The sequence below is a fragment of the Atractosteus spatula genome, chromosome 1 (genome assembly GCF_055471065.1).
Source record: "Atractosteus spatula isolate fAtrSpa1 chromosome 1, fAtrSpa1.hap1, whole genome shotgun sequence".
Classification (NCBI taxonomy): domain Eukaryota; kingdom Metazoa; phylum Chordata; class Actinopteri; order Semionotiformes; family Lepisosteidae; genus Atractosteus; species Atractosteus spatula.
This window is the reverse complement of record NC_142706.1, coordinates 50,590,467-50,613,956: the sequence shown is the minus strand read 5'-3', so window position 1 is coordinate 50,613,956 and position 23,490 is coordinate 50,590,467. Positions and strand designations below refer to the sequence as shown.

General features: G+C 44.9%; 1 protein-coding gene across 2 annotated transcripts in view; it reads left to right on the top strand.

Moving 5' to 3' along the window:
• The window catches only part of rab11fip5a (RAB11 family interacting protein 5a (class I)), a 54,632-nt gene extending 33,278 nt beyond the window's left edge, over positions 1 to 21,354 (top strand). The window contains exons 3-6 of one of the 2 annotated variants that reach the window (XM_088911916.1): positions 855 to 1,500; positions 7,579 to 11,619; positions 16,737 to 16,893; positions 18,882 to 21,354. In XM_088911916.1, coding sequence (XP_088768042.1) covers positions 855 to 1,500; positions 7,579 to 11,619; positions 16,737 to 16,893; positions 18,882 to 19,100 — 5,063 coding nt within the window. In that variant the 3' untranslated portion in view covers positions 19,101 to 21,354. The remainder of the gene's footprint in view (positions 1 to 854; positions 1,501 to 7,578; positions 11,620 to 16,736; positions 16,894 to 18,881) is intronic. The other variant, XM_088911924.1, reaches the window with a different exon arrangement.
• Positions 21,355 to 23,490: the final 2,136 nt, after the last annotated feature.

Here is a 23,490-nt window from a genome sequence, read left to right as displayed (position 1 = left end):
GAGTTAAGAAGGTTCATTATAGTAACAAAATGTTAAAATATGATAGCCCTTGCTTTAAACAAAATAACAGTGGCATGACGGTATAAAGTTTAAACTACAAATACAAAAACTTTGTCTACACACACAAATTAGAATCTACCCAGAAACATTTGACGAAACGTTCAAAATCAACAAATTGTGTGCAGGAGAACATCATGGAGAACATCATCAGTCCACTAAATATCAGTGAAAAAAGTTCTTTAAAGGCACCAATATGGTGCTTTCAGTATGCTGCTGAATGTTTCTGCTTTGTGTTTTGGTGAACAAGTACGTGGCTTTTGTCAGGGTTCTCATGGCTGGACTTAGAGAAGGGCAATTCACTGCATTGGGATCCAGAATGCTTTCAACATTCCAGCCATGGGATTTTAAGAATTCCTGTGTTGTGCAACCTGGAGCTCCTGTGCAGAATCTCAAGGAAGTTCTTGAGGGACAGAATCCAGCAGGTTTTCCAATTGTTCAGCAGGAGAAGCCCTCTTAGAAGTGTTAAACTGGCTCAGTTAATTTGTGAAGAGCAGAGGTGGACACCCAGGAGGGACTTGTGCACCTTTGGTTTGGAGGAATGAGGATGTCAGGGCCCAGAGGAGTGAAAAACGTCAAGACTGGGTTCAAAGGCTATAAATAAACACTAGGGGAACTTAAAAACAGTGGTATTATTTGATTTCAGCGGTTGAAGAAAGAAGTCCCATGTGTACGATTTTATATACCGTCAAGAAATGCAGCTACAACAAACGAGTTGATTTTTGTATTCATTAAGGTGTCTGGACGCTTGACTTCTTCAGTTCTCTTAATGTCGCCTCCTCCTCTTGTTTCCCCAGTCCACACGGTCCAGCCCTCGCCCAGACTGCAGACCCACAAGCGGGCGTTCAGCGACGAGGCCAGCCAGATTGTGGCCACGCTGCCCCAGCCGCGCTCTGTGGAGACCCTGAAAGCCCAGAGTGGGGCGCTGTCCAAGTCCTCGCTGTGCATCAATGGCAGCCACGTGTACAACGAGCCGACAGCCGGCGTGGCCCCCTCGTCAGCCCTGCCGGCCTCACTGGGGCTGATGCCAAAGTCGGCGCCCCTCTCCCGCTCGCTGCAGAACCTGGCCAGGAAGAGCGAAGAGAAGGCACCCCCTGACACCCGCAGGTGGTCTCTGGACAAGCCCGGGAAGGAGGCTGAGGAGAAGTTGGGAGTGCCGTCTGCACCTGAGCACGCCGAGAGGGGTGGGGCAGCCTCTGCCCGGCCGGAAGGCAGGCCGGTCCAGGTTGCCACGCCGATGGTCTCCGTGGCAGCGGCGGCGGATCCCGCCGGCGAGGGGAAGAAGCACAAGCTGAACCTGTTCTCTCACGGTAGGAGCGACTCCGCAGGAAAGGGCGGCGAGGGCCCAAGGACCGCGGAGCAGAGCAGCGGCCCTGTCCAGCCGCCTGCAGAGGAAAAACACAAGGGCTGGTTCGGCTCCAAGGATGGACAGAACAAACCGAGGTGAGTGCTGGCTTCAGGGCTCCGGCTCCTGGCAGGGGGAATTCTGTATGCCACAGGAGGCTTATAGTGCAGTTAGTGCTCCGTATGTAAACCTTGAGGCTGTAGCCCTGATGAGCTGGACCTGCTCAGCAGGCTAGGATGCCCAGATGTGGCATCTCAGATAGTGCCACCCAGCAGTCTGCTCCACCACACTCTTAAAGTTCAATAAACCCCATTCCTGCATCCAGGCAATAAATAAGGTAAGGAAATACTGTATGGTGTTGTTTTCTTCCATAGCTCTTCGAGAAACTTTCCCTAACCTGTCTTTCTTGGTGTAGCTACATACAGTACCAGGGCTGGGAGGTATAATGCAGGTTAGATTATTCATCTTGGCTTTTGGCTGACAGCTTTGCACAGGGTGACTTAACGCAGGTCACAGGGAGAGAAATCAAATGCATTGTAAACACACTTTTAATAATATGACTTTGTCAGGTGTGTCTCCGCAGGTTATTCAATAAGGAGCCGAGTACCCGTGTGCAGTGAGGTTGGAAAGAGGTTGTTGTGTCAGTGAGAGTAGCAGGAGAAGTAGAAACAGAGAGTCTACAAATGAGAGGAGGCCTTTCAGACCCTTCTGGCTCATATGGGTGGAAAGAACATGTAGGTGTAAAGGGATAGGGCAGGCTGCTGGCAGGCAACATGAGGATCGTCCAGTAACAGTAACCCAGCAATTAAAAAATGAACCAGGGCCCAAAGCACACTTAATAAAATGTCATCTGTAGCGGTGTCACACTGTTATTAAAATGGATGGGCATTTAAGAAAGCAAAGGACCTGTCCTTTTCAGATGTGCAGTTATGGTAGCTGAAAGTCTGAAAGCTGAAGAGTGATGTCGCTGACACTTGGAAACATACTTCATGCTGGAAGGTGTTTAGAAATCAATGTTTAATGACAAATTAATGCAGGACAAAAGATCACACTTCATCCTGTGGGCAGCCTACTTCAGTTAGGCAACAGCCAGTGTTGTATTTTTATACTGAGTGTCAGAAGAAAACTTTAATAGCAGGCATACTGGCATGACAGGTAAATTCATCATGCTGCTTAAAATTTCATTCGGAGGTCAAAATTCGGAGGTCTCTATTGTCATAGTCTCAGCTGTACATCTATGAGATCCTCCACGTGGCAGATGCCATGTTGTCCGATCTTGTCCCTTTCCTCTTGTGGAGCTGGACGAATTTGTCTAGTTTTGTTCTGTATGCCCATGCCTGGTGCTTGGACAAGTGTGGTCCACTCATAAAATCTGAATCTGCACTAGGGAGCACTGCTGGCATTATGGTATCGTTCTCTTGAGAAGTGTTTGACTGTCTGGCCCTGGTTGGCAACTGTGGGAGGGGAAGATATTTTACCACTTCAAATTCTTCTGTGTGGAGATTCTGCTGATAAAAGATTGCAAATAATATAATTTAGACTTTTAACAAAGACTAAATAAATGACAAAATGGGATTATTGGCCACACAACGTAAGAAGAGGCAGAGATTGTGTTTAGTCTCTTCGTAGAGTCGTCCTGTACAATATCACACATTATGGGTATTGATTACGTGGTGATGTAACAATGCAGCCAGTGACATGAATTATAAAGGAATATCTAATGTAGAATTTGCATCTTTAAGTACACTTAAAGTCTCTTTAAGTACTGATCACAGCAACCTTAATTTAACTTCTGATTTTCCCCCTAAATGAAAAAAAAAATCTACATGCAGAACATGAAACTTCATCATATTTTATCTTGGTGAAAACCTGGACGTGTCTCCCTGTTTCCACCAGTAACATTTCACCTCAGCAAGGTGGAGGGGATGTTGTCAACATGTAAATAAGATTGCTTAGATCTGCACTGCATTCTTCTTTTTTCTTTTTCTTGAAAGCAGCCTGTGCTTGCATAACTTTGAATGTTTTTGGAATATTGGTGCTCGTCATTCTCATCGCTTAATTAATTTGGACAACAGGCCTCATAAATCAGAATGACTTGTCTAGCTCCTGGCTGACTGAACTGGTACAGGTGCTCATTCAGAGTGATCTTGGTGTTACACAGGAGGTTTACATATCCAAACTGTATTTAAAAACCCAGCTCCTTCAGTGCATCTGTATGTGGACCTTTCCTGATGTCGTTGTCAGCTGTGTGTTGCTTGTGACTGGGCTACAACCTGACAGTATGAGACAGTACATACTCTCCTGCACAAAGACCTAATGTTTTTAAACCTTGTAGGCGATGCAACAGCTCTGGTCTAATAGTATGCACTATTATGAAGGCCATGGTAAACATTTCCTGGAGTTTATGATGAGAAACACTCTATTTCACCATCTGTCTGGTCTTGACATTCCCAGTTCCGTCTGGTGCTCCTGGTTAGCTGATTGCTATATATACAGTATGTGATTACTGTTATTTGACTTAATTAAAATATTATTTTAATTTGTTATTTAATAATTTAATTTTAATTAACATAAAGCCCGTGCATTAGTACTTTAATGATCATATAAGGGAGGGTTACTTATGTCTTTGAACCATAGGTACTATATACTGTAGTACATTAGGAGACGGTAAAGGGGTGGACTTACATCATATGTGAATTTGGCTGTTAATGACCGTTCTCTGCACTGACCATTTGTGAATGTCGAGACTACAGTATATCTCTGATTAAATCTCCTAAGTGCAAAATAAACTGCAGGACTGATCAGTAGTGTCAGTGTACAAACAGTCGTCCACAAGAGAACAACTTTAACAGCATCGGAAACGGCAACAGGTTATGAGGATTCCTGGTGACCAGCTGGTATGCTTAATATAGTACAGAAATCTCGCATTGATCTCAATGGAATCAGATGTTAATTGGTTTTAAAACACTTAAAGGTAATACCTTCCTTATCTAAGCATACAGTAATGATGGAAGAGGTGAACTATAGGGTTGAAGGGATTTCATGTGAGTGTGAAACTGATTTACTGTGTGACTAAAGATGTCTTTGTATTCTTCCTGTTCCAGGTATGTAGAGTCCCCTGCTGAACGAGTGGTATACCGTTCTTTGTTTTCAGTTTGCATGCACTGGGCTCTTTTTTCAGGGGTGTTGAGTCTGAAAAAGTAAATGAGACCAATTGAAGATCTCAGCCAAAGTGTGTGATGCAGTCTCTTTATAACACACACTCACACAGTCAGGTGGAGCAGATGGATGGTTTCTAGTCTGAAATGGGTGTCCTAGGATTCACAGCTCAGCTTTCTCAGGCAGGTAGCAGAACACGGGAGGAAAGGAGTGCCCTGTCCTCAGTCCCATTTGTCATATTGCATCTTGGCATTGTTTATCTAGTCATAAGTTCCATCTGGTGTGGTACTGGCCAGGTTAACTCGGCTCTGCAGGCACAGCCTTCCATTGTGGTATTAAGGAGCCAAGTGAAATAGTTCGGATAGGTTCTGTAAGACCACCTGCCAGCAGACTCTTACATCATAAACGCTGAAGACCCTGCAGTGCCTGTGTAATATAAGCAGGGTTACTAAGCACAAAGGGCCTATAAGCATTGATAAATTCTTCCACTGTGACCTGAACATCAGCTTGCTGCGCATGTAAATTCTCTGTTAAACCTGCCCAAGTGAAAACACACGGCAGACTGATCTCCAGTGCAGGGCCGATTGTCCTGAGGGGATCTCAGCAGACCACAGACTCCCACTTCGGCTCCTACTGGACAGAGCAGGTGTTTGCAAGATGGCAATTGTAGAAATCCTTATATGGCCTGACAGCGGCACAGTGAAGACATTTCAATAATAAACCTGAAATAGCTTTTATTGTTTTTTTTATTGTGACACTTTCTTGATTAATACCTAAACTGACGATTTGCCTCAAATGTAAAAAGCTTATTAAGCAGAAACAAGTATGGAAACAGACTTAATCTGCAGAAATCTGATAATTATAGTTTATGAAGCATCTTTATTTGAAATTCCGATTGAATAGTTAAGACATTTTATGGCACCTTCCGCAAGATTAAGAGCTTTTTATATTATACATACAAAGGATCTGGTGTTTAAGAACGATGTTGGTGAAAATGATTTTAAATCAAATGAACGATTAATCCTCTTCAGAAATAAGGAAGGTTTCTCTCTGTTAGCTTGCACATGAAAGTGGGGGTAGCTCCTGCAGCCAGGACACCCAGAAGCTGGGAGCCAGTGTGGGATGAAGCAGTATGAAAGCACTCACATGGTTTCTCTGTCAGAAAAAAACAAATCTAGACTTCTAGCAGGTAAAAAAAGTTCTTTGAACGTATTAAAAAATGCCTCACTGTTCTCAAATTTTCTGCGTAACTATTTACAATACCTTTATTTGATGGGAAAATTAGAAAATACTGTACAATTTAATTTAGTTTAATACTGATACTCCTTTGTATCATTTTAATTGTGCATTAATAAATTTGACACAAATATTTAATAATAGAGCTTTGCTACATCCTGCCTGAGAAAGTGTACAGAAGAAATCAGGGTGTGTCTTGCTGTGGATCCTTGGCTTGTGGTGTTGGCGTCATTCAGTTTGCAGGCTCGGTCTTTTCCTAATGCAACGTCTCCTCCAGTTCAGCAGTAGTTCCTAAGATGCTCTGTGCAGCAGTGTTTGAAAGCTCTCACACTGCTGTGATTAATATCACTGCTACTCTCCTATAGGCATCAGGAAATCTGCTGTTTGTGGAATGGGCTGGTTCCTGCAGGATCTTGCCACATTAAAAAGGGCAGGCTTGATCTGCTGATGTGCATACAGCATAATACCAAGCACAGTGAGGAGCAGACACAAGCACAGACATTCTAAAGACTGATGTTTCAGCTATAGGTGAGGAAGGGCTTGGAGGAGACTGAATTTTTCCACTTAATAAATTCCCTGTTTATTATTTTGGAGGGGTATGGGTTTCATTTGAATACAGTGGGGCTCTGTGCCATTGAACACAAGAAGGGTTGCACATGAGAAGAGGCCATTCTGCTCCCTTGTTTGCTAGTTATTACAATTACTTATTATCCAGATTCCTGCTTTCTGCATTCTGCACTTACATTTCTATTTGCTCCACTAATTAGCTACATCTAGGTATTCCCCAGGAAGTTCAAGGAGGAGCACAAGTGCTGTACTATAGTGTGCGGTCCACTGAAGAAGCCACTGAGTCACACTGATATTCTTCCCCTTGACACTTCCTATTAATCATGTTTGAGGTGCCTGATCAGTCTCTCTCTTTTTGGATATTTAAGTAGCACTTCAAGGTGAAGTGTTGAGAGAGTCCCTCATTGCGTGAACTACTTACAACAGCAACAACATGTAAAATAAGTGACATGAACTGTTCTTCTCCATTTCGTTCAGAAGACCAGTCAAGGAGCTCCAGGCACCTTAATGACAATGAAAGTGAGAATGGTAAAGTTTGTTTCCGGGGTTTTCAGTCCTTAGCGTAATTCTGGGATTTTGTTCAGTGTGTCAAATAAGTTGGAATTAGACCGATGAGTGACTGCAGTCTTCACAAGTGTGTTCCACGTTCTTCAGGTATAACACATCCATATGCTTTTTTGTTTAGGAAGATTAGATGAGATTCAGTAAAAACATCAGTGTCTGCTGTTGTCGCGATCTGTAAGGCAGACCCTTGAGAACAGTGCCTCATATTTCAGTCAGTATAATTGTAGACCTCACCTGGCAAGTCTGAAAATGGAGAACAGAGGCTGGCACAACAGTGCCTGTTGCCCGGAAACAAACTGGTATCTTTTCTTCTGTTGGAGGGGCACCTTGCTCAGCAGAGAACATCCCTATATTTTTAGAGTTTTCTTCCCCCTAAAATACACAGAAGTGGTCCAAATCTTGGCAATTCATCTTATTTACTTGGCTTGCTCACTGATGAAGTCCTGTTAAACCACGTGCATATGTACAGTAATCTGCCAGACAGATGGGAAAACAGGTCTGGCCTCTCCCCTTTATACTGGTGTAACATGGATACCTCATACTTGTGGTACATTCTTCTCTGCTGGACAATGCCTTCTCTTTAACTAAGCTGGTGGGCTCACCTAGGCACAGCACTAACCAAGAGGACTGTTTGTGCCTTCCCTCCACAGCCTGGAAGTGTCTCCTAAGGTAGAAACCAGCTCAGACGCACCCTTTCACCTTTCATCTTGGTCCCCTGATCACCTCTTTGCTCCTTCTCCTGCTTCCGCTGTTGATCCCTCCTTGCTGGGCAGCACACCCCATGTTAACCCATTCACTCCCTCACTGGCCACCACGCCCATGTCTCCATCCAACCCCTTTTTCATTAGTCTCCAGTGTAACCCCTTCTTTGAAGAGCTCTTAGCTGACCAGGCACTAAAATCTGCCACACCTGCTCCCTATTTCTCCAGTTCTCCCCTCTGGGCCTCTTCAGCTCCCTCCTCCTGGCCCGCTGATCCTGGTTCTGCCCAAGATGGTGCTTGGAAGAGTGCGTCTGCCAACAACGAGAAGCAAACCAGTGGTTTGATTTCCAGGCAAAGCTCGGTACCTGCATCTCTTTCAGGGTCGGGTATGTCAGGGGATACTAGGAGAACCAAGCTGTTTCCTCCCCGCTCCATGTCCGAGAGTACAGGGGAATGGGATGAGTCATTTGACATTTTTGCTGCCAGCAGACTGAGATCTGGGCAAAAAGATATGAGCTTGCCAACATTGCCAAAAGAATCAACGTTCCACTCATCTCTAAAAGGGTATTCGTCACCTACGCCTGAGAAGAGCTCATCATTTTCTGTCCAATGTGGAGATCTGCCACCAGTGCCTCCGCGTAAGTCTGTGCGGGCTGTAGTTCAAGACGGTGACGGAGCGAGCTGGCTGGACCGGGCACAGGAATTTGCAGTCAAGAAAGAAGCCAGAGTTCTGTCTCAGGCAGACGCTCCTTCCATGCAGCTCCGCAGGCAAGGAGATCAGGGCAAAGGCGAGCCAACTCCGCTGCAGGAACCAGCACTCGAACCAAAGGAAGCTGCAGCTTCCCCTTTGAAGGAAATGGAGGAAGAAGCGGAGATGAAGGTGCAAACCCCTGAAGGCAATGCTAAGCCTCTGGGGCTGAGTTTGACACCAAAGTTTGTGAGCACGTGTTCAGTAACATTCATGAAAAAGTCACAAGGTCTAGAAGGTACACAAGGCCCAGATGCACACTTGGGCCGGATTAGTCATCAGTCTCACCCACAAAGCCATGAAGTAAGCTTTGAACTAGGCAAAGCCAAGGAGTCTTTTGCCTTGAGCCCTGAAGGAACTGTCGGAACCTCAGGAAGTGAAGTGGATAGTGGAACAAGAAGCTTATCTGATCAAGAAGGTGGTTCTGAGTTGTCTGAGTGTGAACTAGACAGGAATGTAAGTACCTCACTGGCCTTTACCCAGGAAGCCACTGATAGCGCAGGAAGCGAAACAGATAGTGGGACTAAAAGCCCAGCTGTTTTTGGCAGATGGAACTTAGACAGTAAGCCAGATTCTAATCAAGAGAGTGTGATGGTCAAACCTGAAATCTGTTCTAACAACTCAATCAGTCCATTCAGTGGGATTTCCCCATCTGTGCCACAGGCCATTGCTGATAGCTCAGTGCACTCATCTCCTGAATTCTTGGGGCAAGTGTCAAAGACCTCTGCCACTAAGACTTCTGATCCACCCCTGGACATTTGTGAAATTGAGGCAGTTGACTATCCTGCAGTTGGAACTAGTGCACCATGTGTGAGTCTGCAGTCTACAGATACTGTGCTGGTGGGCTCCACACTTGAAGTATTCACTACTGATCTTGAACCTAACCGCAGTGGCGAGATAGAAGATGTGGTTACCTGTGATTTTCAGTCTCCTAAAACCATTATGCATGAGCTGGACATAAGCAAACAAAAATCATTTGATTTGTTTGCTGACATCGATAGAGATGCCTGTCAGAGCTTGTCTGTTGAGCCTGTGAGTTCAACCAACAAAGTTGTTTATGATGCACTGTTTCAGGATGTCTTGAAGGATGTGGACCCCCCTGCTAAAATAGTCACAACGGCAGTGCATTCTCTTGCCATTGAGCATCTTGAGGCATCTCCTGCTGAAGATTACATCAGGTCAGATGGTACAACCAGTTCCTACCCAGAAACAGAGATGGCGGTGTCTGTACTTCCAGCAGCGGTAGATGTTGATGTTAAATCATTGGCTGCTTTGCCTGAGGAAGAAGCGGATGAAGTGAACCAGGTGGTTTTGCCTGTAGCATCATCTAGAAGTGTCATTATGAATGATGCTCCCCCTGCACTAATAAATACTTTCACAGCTGGACTTCCTGAAAGCTCACGTGTCAGCCATGGCAGTGGACCTGCAGCTGGACAGTCGAGTGCCTCTTCCAAGTCATTTGAAGTGTTCTCTCCTGCTACAGAGCAGAATTTGGAAGAAACATTAGTACTGTCAACTCAGTCTACCACAAACCTAAAGTGCATGAGCCCACTTTTGAAACAAAAAGACTTAGCTTTACCTTCAGATACTGCCAATGCTATGAGAGGAGATGACGAAAAATATAACAAAGGCTTACCCGTTATGCAGGTGGAATCGAGTGTATCTGCTGGCAAGGCAGCTGATGGCCCTTTGATGGGTGGTTGTGTACAAAGAAGCAGAGCAGTCTGTGATCGTGATGAGCTGGTTCGTGAAGAATCCAGCACGCCAGAGGTTCTGGACCTTCCTACTGCAGTGAAGCTGGGGGAATCTTTCGGAGTGCTGAGAGATGCCCCGGACACTCACCGTAGAGGCCTCCCATCAGAAGTAGTGGATGAAACTACTTCAGATCGTGTTTCCCAGTCTTCTAACAGTGCAAGTACAAGTGAAAAGCCTGCAGTGTTAACGGCAGTCAAGCAGGAAACTATTGTGCCCCCGTGTAAACCTCCTAGGCTTCATGATAAGCATTTCCCAGACAAATCGGAGGACCGTTCCATAATTAAAGTAGCTGAGCGTGTGGAAGTTGAAGATGCGCTGAAGATGAAGGACAACAGAGCAAATGAAGTGCAGTCTGTGGAGTGTCTGCTGAAAATGAGTACTGTTCTCAGCTCAAGTGAAAAGATTGCTTCGGACCACTATGGAACTAGTCAATTCCAGTTTCCTCCGGAGGGGTTGGACAACATGATGAGCATTCAAGACAAAGGGGTAAGTGCAGGTGTGCTAGACCTATCTTCACCTTTTGAAATCATTAACGAAGAGCAGACCATAGAATCATGGAAATTGCAGCCTAGCTCCCCTGGTTCACAGGTCAAAGAGGACTCTTCCGTGGCCCTCCAGAGTAAACTGGATAAAAGCTGGTTGACTAACGAAGGTGGTTTCAAAGTGAAGGATGAACTTAACACTTCTGATTTGATGATCTGGTCAGCTGAAAACTTGGAAGAGCCCTCTCCTTTCCAGGAGAAGGAAGGTGTCAGTCTCTCTGAGAAATTTAGTGATGTCAGCAGATTGAAGAGCCAACCCACACAATCCGAGAGCTTCACAGCTGCTACTGCATTGTCAAGCTCTTACCATGTAACTGCTCCTGAGAATACAAAAAGGAATGAAGGGAAACAGCCTCTAGAGTCTAAGGACAATGACTGTCTTTCCACGACATTAAATTGTTCTGAGCACCAACCATTTGGGGAGCAAAGCAGGACTCACGGCACCCAGCTGACATCTCCCGGGGATTTTTCCTCCGGCATGTCCCAGGACCTAGTGATAGATCTGAAGCCAGAGGACATTTGCAGACCTCTTAAGACGAGACTCTCTGATGAAAATCCTTTTCAGGACACCATGTTTGGAAAAAACAACCCCTTTTCCCGGTCCTTTGCGGCAGCAGACCCCCTTGCCTTATCTGCACAGCCCTGTCGGAAGAAAGAGGAAGTACCGGGCAGCATTAACTTTCCTGAAGACCAGTCCAGGCACTTTCTGCATGATGGCACCCCCCTGGCTTCCTCCACCCCTTCCTTAGTGGCTGCAGCTAACTCCGAGTTAACCCACCTCCCCTCCCCCGTCCTGTGCTCTTCGACTTTGAGGCCAGCAACAGGGACCGCCCAGGCCGCCGCCCCCTCCTCCTTCTGCCCTCCACCACCGATTGCTTCAGCGTTCGCGGTTTTGCCAGAGGAGACACAGCCGGCTGAAGGCTTCCTGCCGAATCCCAGGAGCAGGTGAGACCGAACGGAACCGGGTAGAAGTGGCCGCTCATCCCTCCTCTGTTTAGAGTCCTTCCATCCCAGTGCCTCAGGTGCTGAAAGGCAAGTGCTGGATGTTACATTCCTTCTCCGTTAGCATACTTGTATAATGTCTGTGCGTCTCTTTACAGTTGAGGCGGTGGGCTGGGATGATCTAGGGAGAGAGGGATGACTACCTTGCAAGGTCACATAAGAACACAATGGTTACAAATGAGAGGAGGCCCATTTAACATATTTGGTAGAGTTAGTAGTTAATTAATCGTGAATCTGATCTAGCCACTTCTAGAAAAAAGCCAGGGTATCGAATACATATAGGAAGGAGTATAATTTTGAACATTTGAGATTCCAAGGCTGTAGAATTAAATAGGCCTCCTTCCCATAATAGATGCCCCTGTAGCTCCTAAGTGTCCACATTTTTAGATATTGTTTATAAGATGCCTTTTTTAACTATGATAATACTGAGTTAACTTAAACAGTCCCCCAGACACTCAAATTTCTTCATTGGTCTTTGAATCTTCTATGAACTTCCAGGTTTCTAAATGTTATGTATGGAAAGGTGGCATTTTTCCCTCAGGCGAAAGTATCAGGTATGTAAGTAAGGATGTGCAAAGCTCATTCTGCAGTGTTTTTGACAGTATGCTAGTCGAAGTCCTGTTGCTCTCCATGAGCTGAACAAAGAGAGAAGGCTGAAGGTGAGTAGTGAGGCTGTGCAGTTAAGCTTTGTGGCTCTTTAAGAAACGTCCTCTGGTGGTGACACAAGGTTGCAGCGACAAAGTGTTCACAACATAATGGAAAAGAGCTCCTTAACGGAAGTAAAGCTCAATAAGTGAGACGGGGCTTTTTATGCAGATTTAATGACTAAAGGAGAAATGTTTGTAGCCATCAGTTCATTCCATAATCTCACTTTGACTTAAGAGCTTTTTTTTATTTTTCATACTAAATGATTTATCTACCAAAGCTTTGTGCCAGGAAATGTTAGAGGATAATGGGTAACACCGGCCCAGTTCCACAAGGTAATGGGTTACGGGAGAGCGCTGGCCCACTTCCATAGGGTAATGGGTTATCAGGGAAGCTCTGGCGCAGTTACACAGGGTAAGGGGTTATTGGGTGGCGCTGGCCCGGTTCCACAGGGTAATGCGTTACTGGGGAAGTTCTGGCCCAGTTACACAGGGTAATGCGTTATTGTTATTGGGCTGCGCTAGCCAAGTTGCACAGGGTAATGGGGCTGTGGGGTGCACAGTTAAAGGTGTGTACAGCTGCTAAATTCATTGAAATGGGATTTCATATCTCCCATCGGTGCACAGGCCTTTTGTAAATGTGATATAGAATATAGAATACATATGATAGGAAGTTCACCATGGTGAAGATAGTCTCTCCCTTGTGCATCTAGGCGCAGGTCTTGTGGAACACGTACGGGTTTTAAGATTCTAGAGAAGCGGTGAAGATATTTTAATTGAGTCTCTCTGGAATTCCTCCTGACACAGGGTTTGTTCCTTCTGGTTTAATGTGTGCTGAAAGTCAGATTTATTTATTTCTTAAAGTATCTAGTGAAACATAAGTGATTCAAGTGATTTTTTTTTAATCCACAAAATTGTCATAAAACCATCAGCATGAGGACCAGATCGTATAGAGATCTGAGGGTTTGACCCCCAATGTGTGCTGATTCGGACGCGAACAGCAGTAAAGGGCAGCAGGTGAGGAATTCTGTTGAACAGGTGGGAAGTAGTAGGCCCAATCCCTAACTGCAAAACTGAGATGTGCTTTTCAAGGCACGTCTGCATTGAAACATCAGGACTTTTGTGTTTACAAGAACAGTTGCCTGGGAAAATGGAATGAACATGAAGTTAACAGTTAAAGAGGCGTGATGTGCATAAAAGAGGTTTGTGAACATGACATTTCACCTTGCCCAGGATTAGATTCTCAGGTTGTTTTGTCATGCACTGTTGTTTCCTATATTGTAGAGTAATGCTGTGCAGTGTGAGAGGTGTGGAAGAGCACACGGGTCCTGTAATTGCATTTACAGCATGCGATTGGTCCTTTTCCATTCACATTTGTCACTCTGAGATCCTATGGCCAGTTTGGAATCGTAACAGGCCTTAAGGAATAGCAATTTAGGAAATAAAGCTTGTTCTCTTTTTTTTTCTCCTCGTTTGTGAGCAGTTTAATCTTCTGCTTGCAGCTTCATTCCTTTCTCTCTTCGAGTCTGTTTCCCCTGGGCTGCTGGCTGTCCTCGATTTCTCCGTGGACATGAGGCTGGTTAATTTCTCAGTGGGCACTCTGCTGTGTTCCAGTGCAAACAAGCAGCTTTCCTAGAAGACACCTCACTGGTACCCTTGCTTTGTGCCTGAGTGACCGGGGGAGGCAAAGCACAGCCCAATTAGTAGGCGAGAGCTTGCTGACAGAATAATTATTTTTCCAGAGAGGTTCCTGCCGGGCTGTGGGGCCCAGGGTGCAGCTGGGCCTTTCCTCCAGGCTGTACCTGTCAACACCTTGTTGGCGTTGAGAGGGTGGCTGACAGCCTGGCCCAAGGGGGCCAGTCAGGGAGGACGAGATCCCCAGTCAGCCTGCTCTGAAATAAGACCCCAGGCTTTGTTTGGCCTGGATGAGAAGGAAACTGCAAACATCATGGTTTTCTAAGCATACCTTCTGTGAGGACATGACATACAAGCATTGGAAGTGTGAGCGTCAAAAATACATTTTGCAGTACAAAAGCCTTCTTAGGAATCCTGTGTGATCAGTGGAGGTACCTGTGTGGAATCTAGCCATCACTGTGTTGAGTCTAGATGCATCATTCTCACGTGACCAGGAATCCTTGAGCGATCCAGCAGTCCTGGGGGTTCGGTCAGCCCATCCATCCTTGGCCTTCTGTACTGCAGTGACCCATGTGGCCTCACACCTGTGATCTCACATTCACGCTGTGAGTTTTTTGCAAGTGCTTGTTTCACAGGACAGCAGTGCAGTATTCCTTGCTTCTGAGGATTTCTGTGAAATTGGTCCAGATAAAAAGAACACAAACCTCTGAACATGATTGCTGGAGGGAGTCTAGAAGAAGATACCCTGTCATAGTGTCGTGGCCAACACCCTGACATCTTTCAAGAATCAATTAGCTTCTAACTGCCTATATGGGTTGAATAGCTGCCCCTCTTTCATAACCATTCTGATGCCCTTATTGTGTCACTAATGGCGAAGTGATGTCAAGCATTCACCACGACAGCACAGGTTATCCTGGATGTTGGAGAAGATAAAGGAAAAACAAGTTTGAGGACAGTGAGGACAGCCTATGGCTCCACTTCTTACCATCATGTTCCTTGCAAATAAGTGACGGTGAGCTCGTTTTGAAATCGGTGAGAAGAGGAAGGGTGACAAGTTGAAAGAACCCAAGACACCCTGGAGTAATAGTGGCCTGCTGCGTGCTCTCCACATGACATGTCCACTCCGCACATCTGACGAACGTGTGTGATCCCGAAGTGATCCTGCCCGGCCAGTTCTCTCCAGATTTCCTGATCCGTTAACAGCCGGAGGAAAACAGGGCCGTGTTGCAAACCCTCTGGAGCTCAGCCCCCCATCAGGGCCTGTCGCGAGAGGTTACAAACAAGAAGAGGCCATTTAGGAGGTGTAAACATTTTTCTGTGTATAATTTTAAATCTGTCCCTGTCATTAGGACTCTGCCATTCCATTGAGCTTACAGTTCAGTAAGTCAAAGTGACATCTTGATACTCTTCTGTTGCCTGACAGGGAAACAAATTTCCAATACAGTGGCTCTTGAGGTATTGTGGCATATTTAACAGTGATGCTTAATTGGTTTTTTTAAAGTGGTTCCTGAACAGCCAGCCTGTGGCAAAAATCGCCGCCTTCTTGGTTTTAGGTTTGCAGTGCAAAGGGAACATGTTCCAGCAGGGCTCACAACAGGCCTGTTGGTTTCTGGGCTGAATGCCTGGGGGTCAGTTCTGCAGGGTCACCTGTTCTAGGGACATTTCCAGAAAATCCATTGTCATTAATAAGCACCATTAAACAATGATATGTTTGATTTTATCAAACTTACATGTCCTGGGGTTTGGTTAGAAAGGCATGTACCCAGTGACCTTCAGGGGAGTCCAGGAGTATTGGCAGTGCAGACAAATGGCTAGAACTGTATTCCTTTTTGAACTATAAAAAACTTTTTTCCAAATATACTGTGCTTTCTCTGTAAATGGCCTCTTTAGCTCCTGTGCCTTAGGGTACTTGGGATTATCAGGGGGTGTCGACAGCCCCTGCCCATTTGTGGAGTGTCTTCTCCATAAAGCCCTGGCCCACCTTCAATAACTAGAGCTGCCATATATGGACAGAGAAGAAAAAAGACCCAGGCTCCCAAACCAGATAACTTTACATGTGGAGAGCCCAATCGGACCAGGCAGAGACCAGTGGGCGAAGTTGATGTGCTTTTACTTCAGACCTCCCTCTCTGTCCCAGAGGTAGAGAGTCCTCTCTTCGAGACAAAAGAGCTTAAGCAAGGCTGCACAAATTGTAAACAGACATTTTTTTTTAAATAGTCTTAACAAAATTTTATTTTCTCTTTTCTAGCTTTTCTAGCTAATTTTTCTGTTAATCGTTAATAGCTCATTGTGCATTGTGTCTGATATTTTCTACTTCAGCATCATACTCTAAAGCTCTAAAGTGAATACATTCAGCATTTGATGTCAGATTTAATGTAATAAGTGAGCGAGACTTTTTCTGACAGTCACACGAGCGGTATCAAAGGACAGCAGAGAGATCACAGTGCAGTGCTCGAGATGTTTTACAGGTCTTTCCAGTGAAGCCATGCTCGTGATGACGCAAAGAAATAGTTCAGTAAACCACATTACAAAAGGTCTCTGTTTCACTACATCAGTATGTTTTCAAGAAGATTGTACTCTTTAATAAGCTTTACCTTGCTGATTCAGTTAATCGATTATGTGATCAGGTTAATTCCTGGTTTCCTGGTCCAATTACTACCTGCATTTAGAGCTGAAGACCAATCTTCACGCTTGGGAGCGCGTGTGGTATCCGGCCCATGCAGGTGCCAGTCTGTATGTCCGGGGTAACTGCGCTGTCTCCCCCACCCTCCTCCACTGCAGCCCCCACCCAGTGAAGCCCCTCAGCACCTCCGCCCACCACGAGGAGAAGAAGGCAGAGGGCCGCTCGGTGCTGGCCAGCGGGCTGGAGAAGCTCAAGTCCACCATCGCCCCAGGGCGGACCACCCCCCACAGCGAGCCTGAAGCTGAGAGGATCAAGGTAGGCTGGCGAGTTCTGTCGACAAGCCGGGTTCCAGGAGGGTAACCCAGTGGTCTTGAGCCTCCCCTGCTTGGAGCACAGCAGCTCTCCTTCTGAGTTTGAGTTTGGATGCCCTCTGGCTGTGTAAATTAGCCTTGGAGAGCTGCTTGCTATAAACTGCATTGACATCGTCTGCTCTCAGGGTGTGCAGGGGAAATGCAGTTGCCTTTTCTTAATTTTTGTGCGTGCTTCTTTGGGCTGACATTTGCATTTTAAAGCAACTCACAGAGCTTACAACAGCCTATGTTTTTAGTGTAAATAATTTGGAATTACACAGTGGTGCTACATGTAGACTGCAATTCATGTCAACTTTCTAGTGGTATATGTAGCTTCTCTGCTTTTGGTTTAAAATAACTGGGACAATTGTGTAGTTGCATGCATGAGCAAAAGCAAGTGCCCATTAATCATACTGAAATTGTGGGTGTTGCTTATAATTACAGTGTGTGTTAGTACATATGTAATGGCTGAGTGATTTCTTAATGTAAAGATGTCAGGATGCCACCTTAGTTGTAAGGATGAATTGGGGGTGGGTGGGATGGTAGTTGATGTTTAGGTTGTCCAAATATCTTCCAGGGAAAATTCATTTTTAGTCACATTGCGGTTAAAGGTTGAAGAGCTTCCCTTCAGTGGGCATGGCACGTCTTTACAGATGGCCTCAGTTTGGAGCTGAGTGCTGCGAGAATCTCATTACATCATGGACAGTAGGGAGGAAGTAGCCTGTAGACATGTGAACTGGGGTGCAGAGCTTCTCCTGTGAGCACAGACTGGAGCTCATTAATTACAAACTGGTGACCTGCTTATTCCCAGCCGCCCCGCAGTGTCTCTGCATCGTCTCGATACCCGCTAACTCGTCACAGTTCGTGAGCTGTAGAGGTACTAAGACTGCAGAAGGAATCGGGTGGATTTTTTTTCCTGCTCACTTGAGATATCCAGGTATTGCATCAGCACTTCACAGATGGCTGCTACTGACACTTCTACAGCAGCTAATTCATGCAGGTGACTGAAAAAGGAGTCTCAATCTCAGACTGGCTCTTCTGCAGACAGAACAGGATTAATCAATTATATTTGTTTCTTGTATGTGTTTGAAGTAGTACACAGTACAATTTGAGGGGAAACCGTTTTCTTTATTAGGGACTCTTTACTGGAAACAAAATGAAAATATTGCAACCCTGTCCTGAGATGTTCTATGTCTTGCTGTTGGTCATTTGATACTTTCAAGCCAGGAGTCCTGTCTGCAGCACCAGGCCTCTGACCAGTTTGCAAAAAGTTATCATTCAGGCAGACAACTCCCTTGTGTGTTAATCAGATTGTGCAGATTGTGTCACTCTAGCGGGTTGGGCAGCAGTGCAGGACGTGGCAGTGTGTTCCCCTCTCAGTTCACAGACAAGTTGCACACATCAGGGCAGCAGATTATAAAGAACAGTTCTAGCCTTCTCAATTTGCAGCTGATTCCTTAACACTTGAGTCGTGCGAAAATCATATAAACCTGCTTTTTTCCTTTTTTCTCCACCAGTAGCTGCCTAATAAAGATCCTTTTAGTTCAAAACCTGCCAGGTTTTGGCACTTGTTTTTAAGTCAGAACTTGTGGATGCACTGTAACTTTGTAGTGTTTTCCTTTTCTCAGGTTTAGAGTTGTGTTTCCTGGTGCGCATTATATAGATTAAAGCTTTATAGGCAGAGAGGATGTATGGAGGTGAATAAGTCACCGTTTTAATTAGACTATATTTTGCAGGATTGTGACTGGGCTCACTTTTTCTAAGATACCGTTGACTTTTTTTTTTAGCAGCACCGTTGCTTCTCTATCCTGCTCTTTTATTTGGTTTGAATCCACTGTTGTAAGCTGTATTTTGTAAAACCAGACCAAATATATGGAGGAACTGCAATTAAAACCAAACTGAGTGACCTGAGCCTTCAATGGTTTTCTCCTCTGTCGCCTGTGCTCTCCACAGTCGCTGCCCTCAGATGGCGCCGCCCGTTATTACCACTTGACCCACGACGAGCTCATCACCCTGGTGCTGGAGAAGGAGGCGGAGCTCGAGAAGAAGGGGGCGGAGCTCAAGAAGATGGCAGGGCAGGTGCACGACCTGGAGGATTACATTGACTCCCTGCTGGTGCGCATCATGGAGCAGACGCCCACTCTCCTGCAGGTCAAACCTGCGGGCAAATAGATGGGGGCATCCAGAGATCGATTCTTCCCCACTGCGTCTCCCTCCCCAGCTCAGCACTACACCGACATGCCAACACAGACTTCTCCAAAGCAAGGCAGCAGCAACACCCGAAAGCCTGCTGGTGCTCTGACTTTGCATGCTTGCTCCTTCGATGTTCCCGGGGGTGGGCAGGCTCTTGGATTTGCACTTCATTTCCAAACTGAAACAGGTTAGCACTTATGTAAGAATCTCCAGTCCCAGCCCTGAGAGAGTGTTGTGAAGAGTGTCTGTTAGGGATGCTGGCTCTCCTCCCGTGTCCTCTGTGAGCCTGTGTCCATACTTGGCATGGGGCTGTACCTGGTTTCCTCCGATAACGAGCTACATGTCAAATCGGTACATGAAATCAACCAATGTGTAAACACCTAAACACAGGTATTAAGTCAGTTTCATCTGAGCTTCTAGAGCATTTGGAGTTCTGGGAAGCCGGTGAATTGCCTGTGACTTCTGACAAGAATTCCTTTGCTTTTTGACAGTATTGGGGAAAAAAAACAGGTTTCGCAGTCTTAGAACAGGCACTTGGCACTGTGACATGTTGCACTACTTAAATATTTAGCAACATAGCCAAGACAGAGGGACAGTTCATCTTTACCTACCCCCGCAGGTCAAGTGTTGAGTCATTTACTTGGTCCAAAACCACCTTCTCTTCTTCTCCAGTAATTCTTCTCGGAATGTATTGTATCCAAATCTTACTGTTGCTCTTTGCCTGACCAGATCCTCCTCGCTTCGGCAAAAGTTCACATAGCTATGCTGCTGCTAAGTATTTCAAATGGAAGGGAAGTGTTTTAACACCGTTTGACAATGCCAAATGCTGCCTTATTTTATTTTTTCCTTTCTTCCAACACTTTATTTTCAGAATGTTGCGCTTAGTCTTCCATTTTCAAAGTGAATGAGAAAAACGAACAACAACATGTAAGCCATGGTGTAAATATGTAAAAGGTGTACAAAATATATATGGAATGCCTGAAAAATATCAGTCTTTCCAGGATGTTTCAAAGATGGCTTGTATACTTAAACTGAGTCTTGTATTGGACTGTTTCCTGTATTGCTTGACTGGTTCCAATGTGCATTCCACTTAATCTGAGGTCTGCTCAGGGAACTGTAAAAACCAAGGAGCTGGAGAGTGGATCATTGAGGTCTCTTCCTTCCCTGTGAAAGATCACATCCTCAGGTTATACCAACCGGCCTGTGACTTCTCAGCGTTTGGTGTACAGAGCGATCGCTGATTCTCATGTCAAGTCAAGCTTCCTCCCATAATGACAACAGCTTGCTAATTAAACTGAGCAAACACATGCCCCCATATTACAGTAGGTGCCATTCTGCGGTTTGTAGCTTGCTCACAAACATGCTGTGAAAGTCATTGTGTCATACTACGCACTGCGCTGTCCTCGAATCCAGCACTGCTCAAACAAATAGCAATAGACAGCTGGGAGTCAAACTGTTAATCCTGCCTTTTAATGTTCCCCTTTTCGGGAGACACATCCCCGAGGGGATGCTCCCTTGACTGTCCCAGGGCACACTGAGCTGCATGGTGTCTTTTATTGACAGATGTATTTAAATGTCATCAAACACTATGTGATGGGAGTTATGCCTCTTAATCAAAGTGACTTTCCTCCAGCTAATGCAGGAGCTAACGATCTCTTCATGCCCAGTGACATAGAGTGCGTCTATATTATCGTCTCACATGCCCCCTCCCTCCCCAATAACTACCTTGCGGTTTACTTGACAGCAGTCGCTCATTACATTGCTGTCTGTGTCCTGGATTCACATCTGCTCTGATGTGAGAATAGACCGAGCCTCTTGATGAGCGTAATCGGTTGTATTCCCACATTCCTGCAGGGGATTGGCTAACACATGGTACATAGCTGCAAGACTGCATTTCCTGGTTGGCAGGGGTAGTTATTGAGGATGGCTGATGGCTGGGCTTCGAGGAAATGAAGTTGCAAAATTTCGCTTCCTCCAGCAGAGGGCCACAGTATGTTTTTGTGGGTTCAAGCAAGAGACGAAGACTCAGCAGAGTTTCCAGTAAAATACACATAGTGCCACTTTTGAAATAAGAAAAAAAAGTTTACAGTTCTATTAATGATGTTTCTGTTATACTCTTTTATATATTTAATAATAGAAAGTTTGCTTCTTGTTCGTGTATAATTGCTGTTATCTTACTGTTGTGTTAATAAAAATTGATGTTAAGCACTTTGCAAATAAAAACTCACAAAAACTCTCTGGGTTTTCTTATTTAGGGACACAAATGCTGTTGGGTTGTGAATGAGGTGTGAGGGTGTGATGTTGGGTGGTGAATGGAAATCAAGCTCCCTATCCTAAAACGGATCGCCAACTAGGAGAGAACGTTATTAGTCTGAGGATTCCACAATACAAGAAATCAGAATTTCCTAAAATAAGATTGCATGTTGTCTATAGTAATGTTGAGATTGCCAAAATCTGGTCTCTAGGACTGATCAGAACAAGGTCCTCTCAGATGGCACAATTTTGGAAGAAAAAGAGGGTGGTGCCCATTCTCTTTGTGTGTTCTATTTTCTCTCCTGGTCCTCCTTTACTGTGTGTTTTTGCTATACAAAGTATCCCTTTTGTCATCTGTATTTATCTGCCTAAGGAAACCCGCAGCTAGGCAAGCATTTCAAAAAGATAACGTATTTTTTGGCTGAGTAGGATCTTGCATAGTGCAATTAAGATTTAAACTGCAAACAACATACTTCCTGATTTATTACATATTTTCTAATATTTTATTTTGTTTGGTTACAGATTTGTATCATTGTTAATAACTAACTTGTAATTATTTTATTCTCATATCTGGCACACAAATGTTTTGAAGTATGTGCATGAATTTTGAAAATGACTATTCCAAATGGCCAAAAAATGTCAGCATAGAGTTTATCTATTAAACGGTATAATGAATTGGTAGTAAGTGCAAAACCACTTCAAATTCAAACTGAACTTAAACAACTGCAGTTAACAGAATTACTTTTTACAGTCATTTACGTCTGAAGAATTTAAGCACCTAAAAGTGACTTGAATCAGTTGAATTTATTGAGCCGGATGGTGCTGTTTTATTCTCGCATGCTCAGAAGTTGTGGGTTTGAAGGCTGGAAGAACACAACAGAATTCCCTTTCAACCTCCAGACAATCAGGCTGCTTTGTCACGGATGCGGTAGAGTAAATGGGAGTGGAACGCAGTGCTTCTTCTTCACCCTTTTCTGTGAACAGGAAGGAATTTTACCCCAAACTCTTCCTGCGTCGTGGTTTCAAATTGATCCTTTGCGCCCGAGTCACACTTGAGATCAATGACCAGTACTTACAAAGAATCCTCATCAGTTTTGATGAATTTTGCTAATAAAAGAGATGATTCAAACCACAAACGTTTTCACTTTGATTTGACATTAAAATGATTTTTTTCATGGCCCCATGCCTCCCCTAGGAGCACCTTGGGGTGGTGGTGGTGCCTCCCCGTTTCGGATTTGCTGGTTTAACGCTTCACCAGGACGATGGCACCTCCCAGCTGCCATTCTGTAGCTTTGGCTTTACACTCCCTTTCAGAGTAAAGAGCACTACCTACTGCTCTTTCGAGACTGCCTTCCTTGGAATTCACCCATTCCAGTGCTGATCGGGACCACCTTTGCTTAACTGAGATCTGACAACATTGGGCCTCATTCACAATGGTGTGATACATGTCTATCAAAAGAGTACAGGCCAGTGAAAACAGTGCTAGTCAGCTGTTGTTCTCAGGCTATGAAATCTGACTTCAACTGAAAATGTCCCTTTTAAAGATTCTGAGGCTAAGTGGCTCTCACCTGCACAGAAAGCAACCTTAGTGGGTACTTTCAGTATTAAATGACAGAGGTTCTGCAGAGACTATGAACTAAGGATACAAGGCATATAGATCTGACTCCCAGCTGGGGCGTCTCAGGCCTGACTAAGGCTGGAAGCTGTAAATACCATTGAGTGGAAAAGGGGGAACAAACCCAAACCAGGACACAATAAACCAGTCTGCTGTTACTGCTAAAGTTACAGGAAAAAATGGAGAGAGAAATTAGAAGACCTGCAAAATAAAGTCAGTTATTAAAGAGCTTGCCCACATGGTTTTAGAAATGGAAGGTCATAACTTGTTAGACTTCTTCAAGCAAGCAAAGGAACAAGTAAAGGTTTATTCCATGCTGAAAAAAGGAAATAAACAACATTTCGGCTATGGAGCCTTCTTTGGGTGTCAAAACAGCTAATCACCTGAAGAAGGCTCAACGGCCGAAATAGTTTCTTTTCTTCTCTTTTCAGCATGAAATAAACCTTTACTTGTTCTTTTGCAGCCTACGCATGGTGACGCACCTACATTACAGTATATACT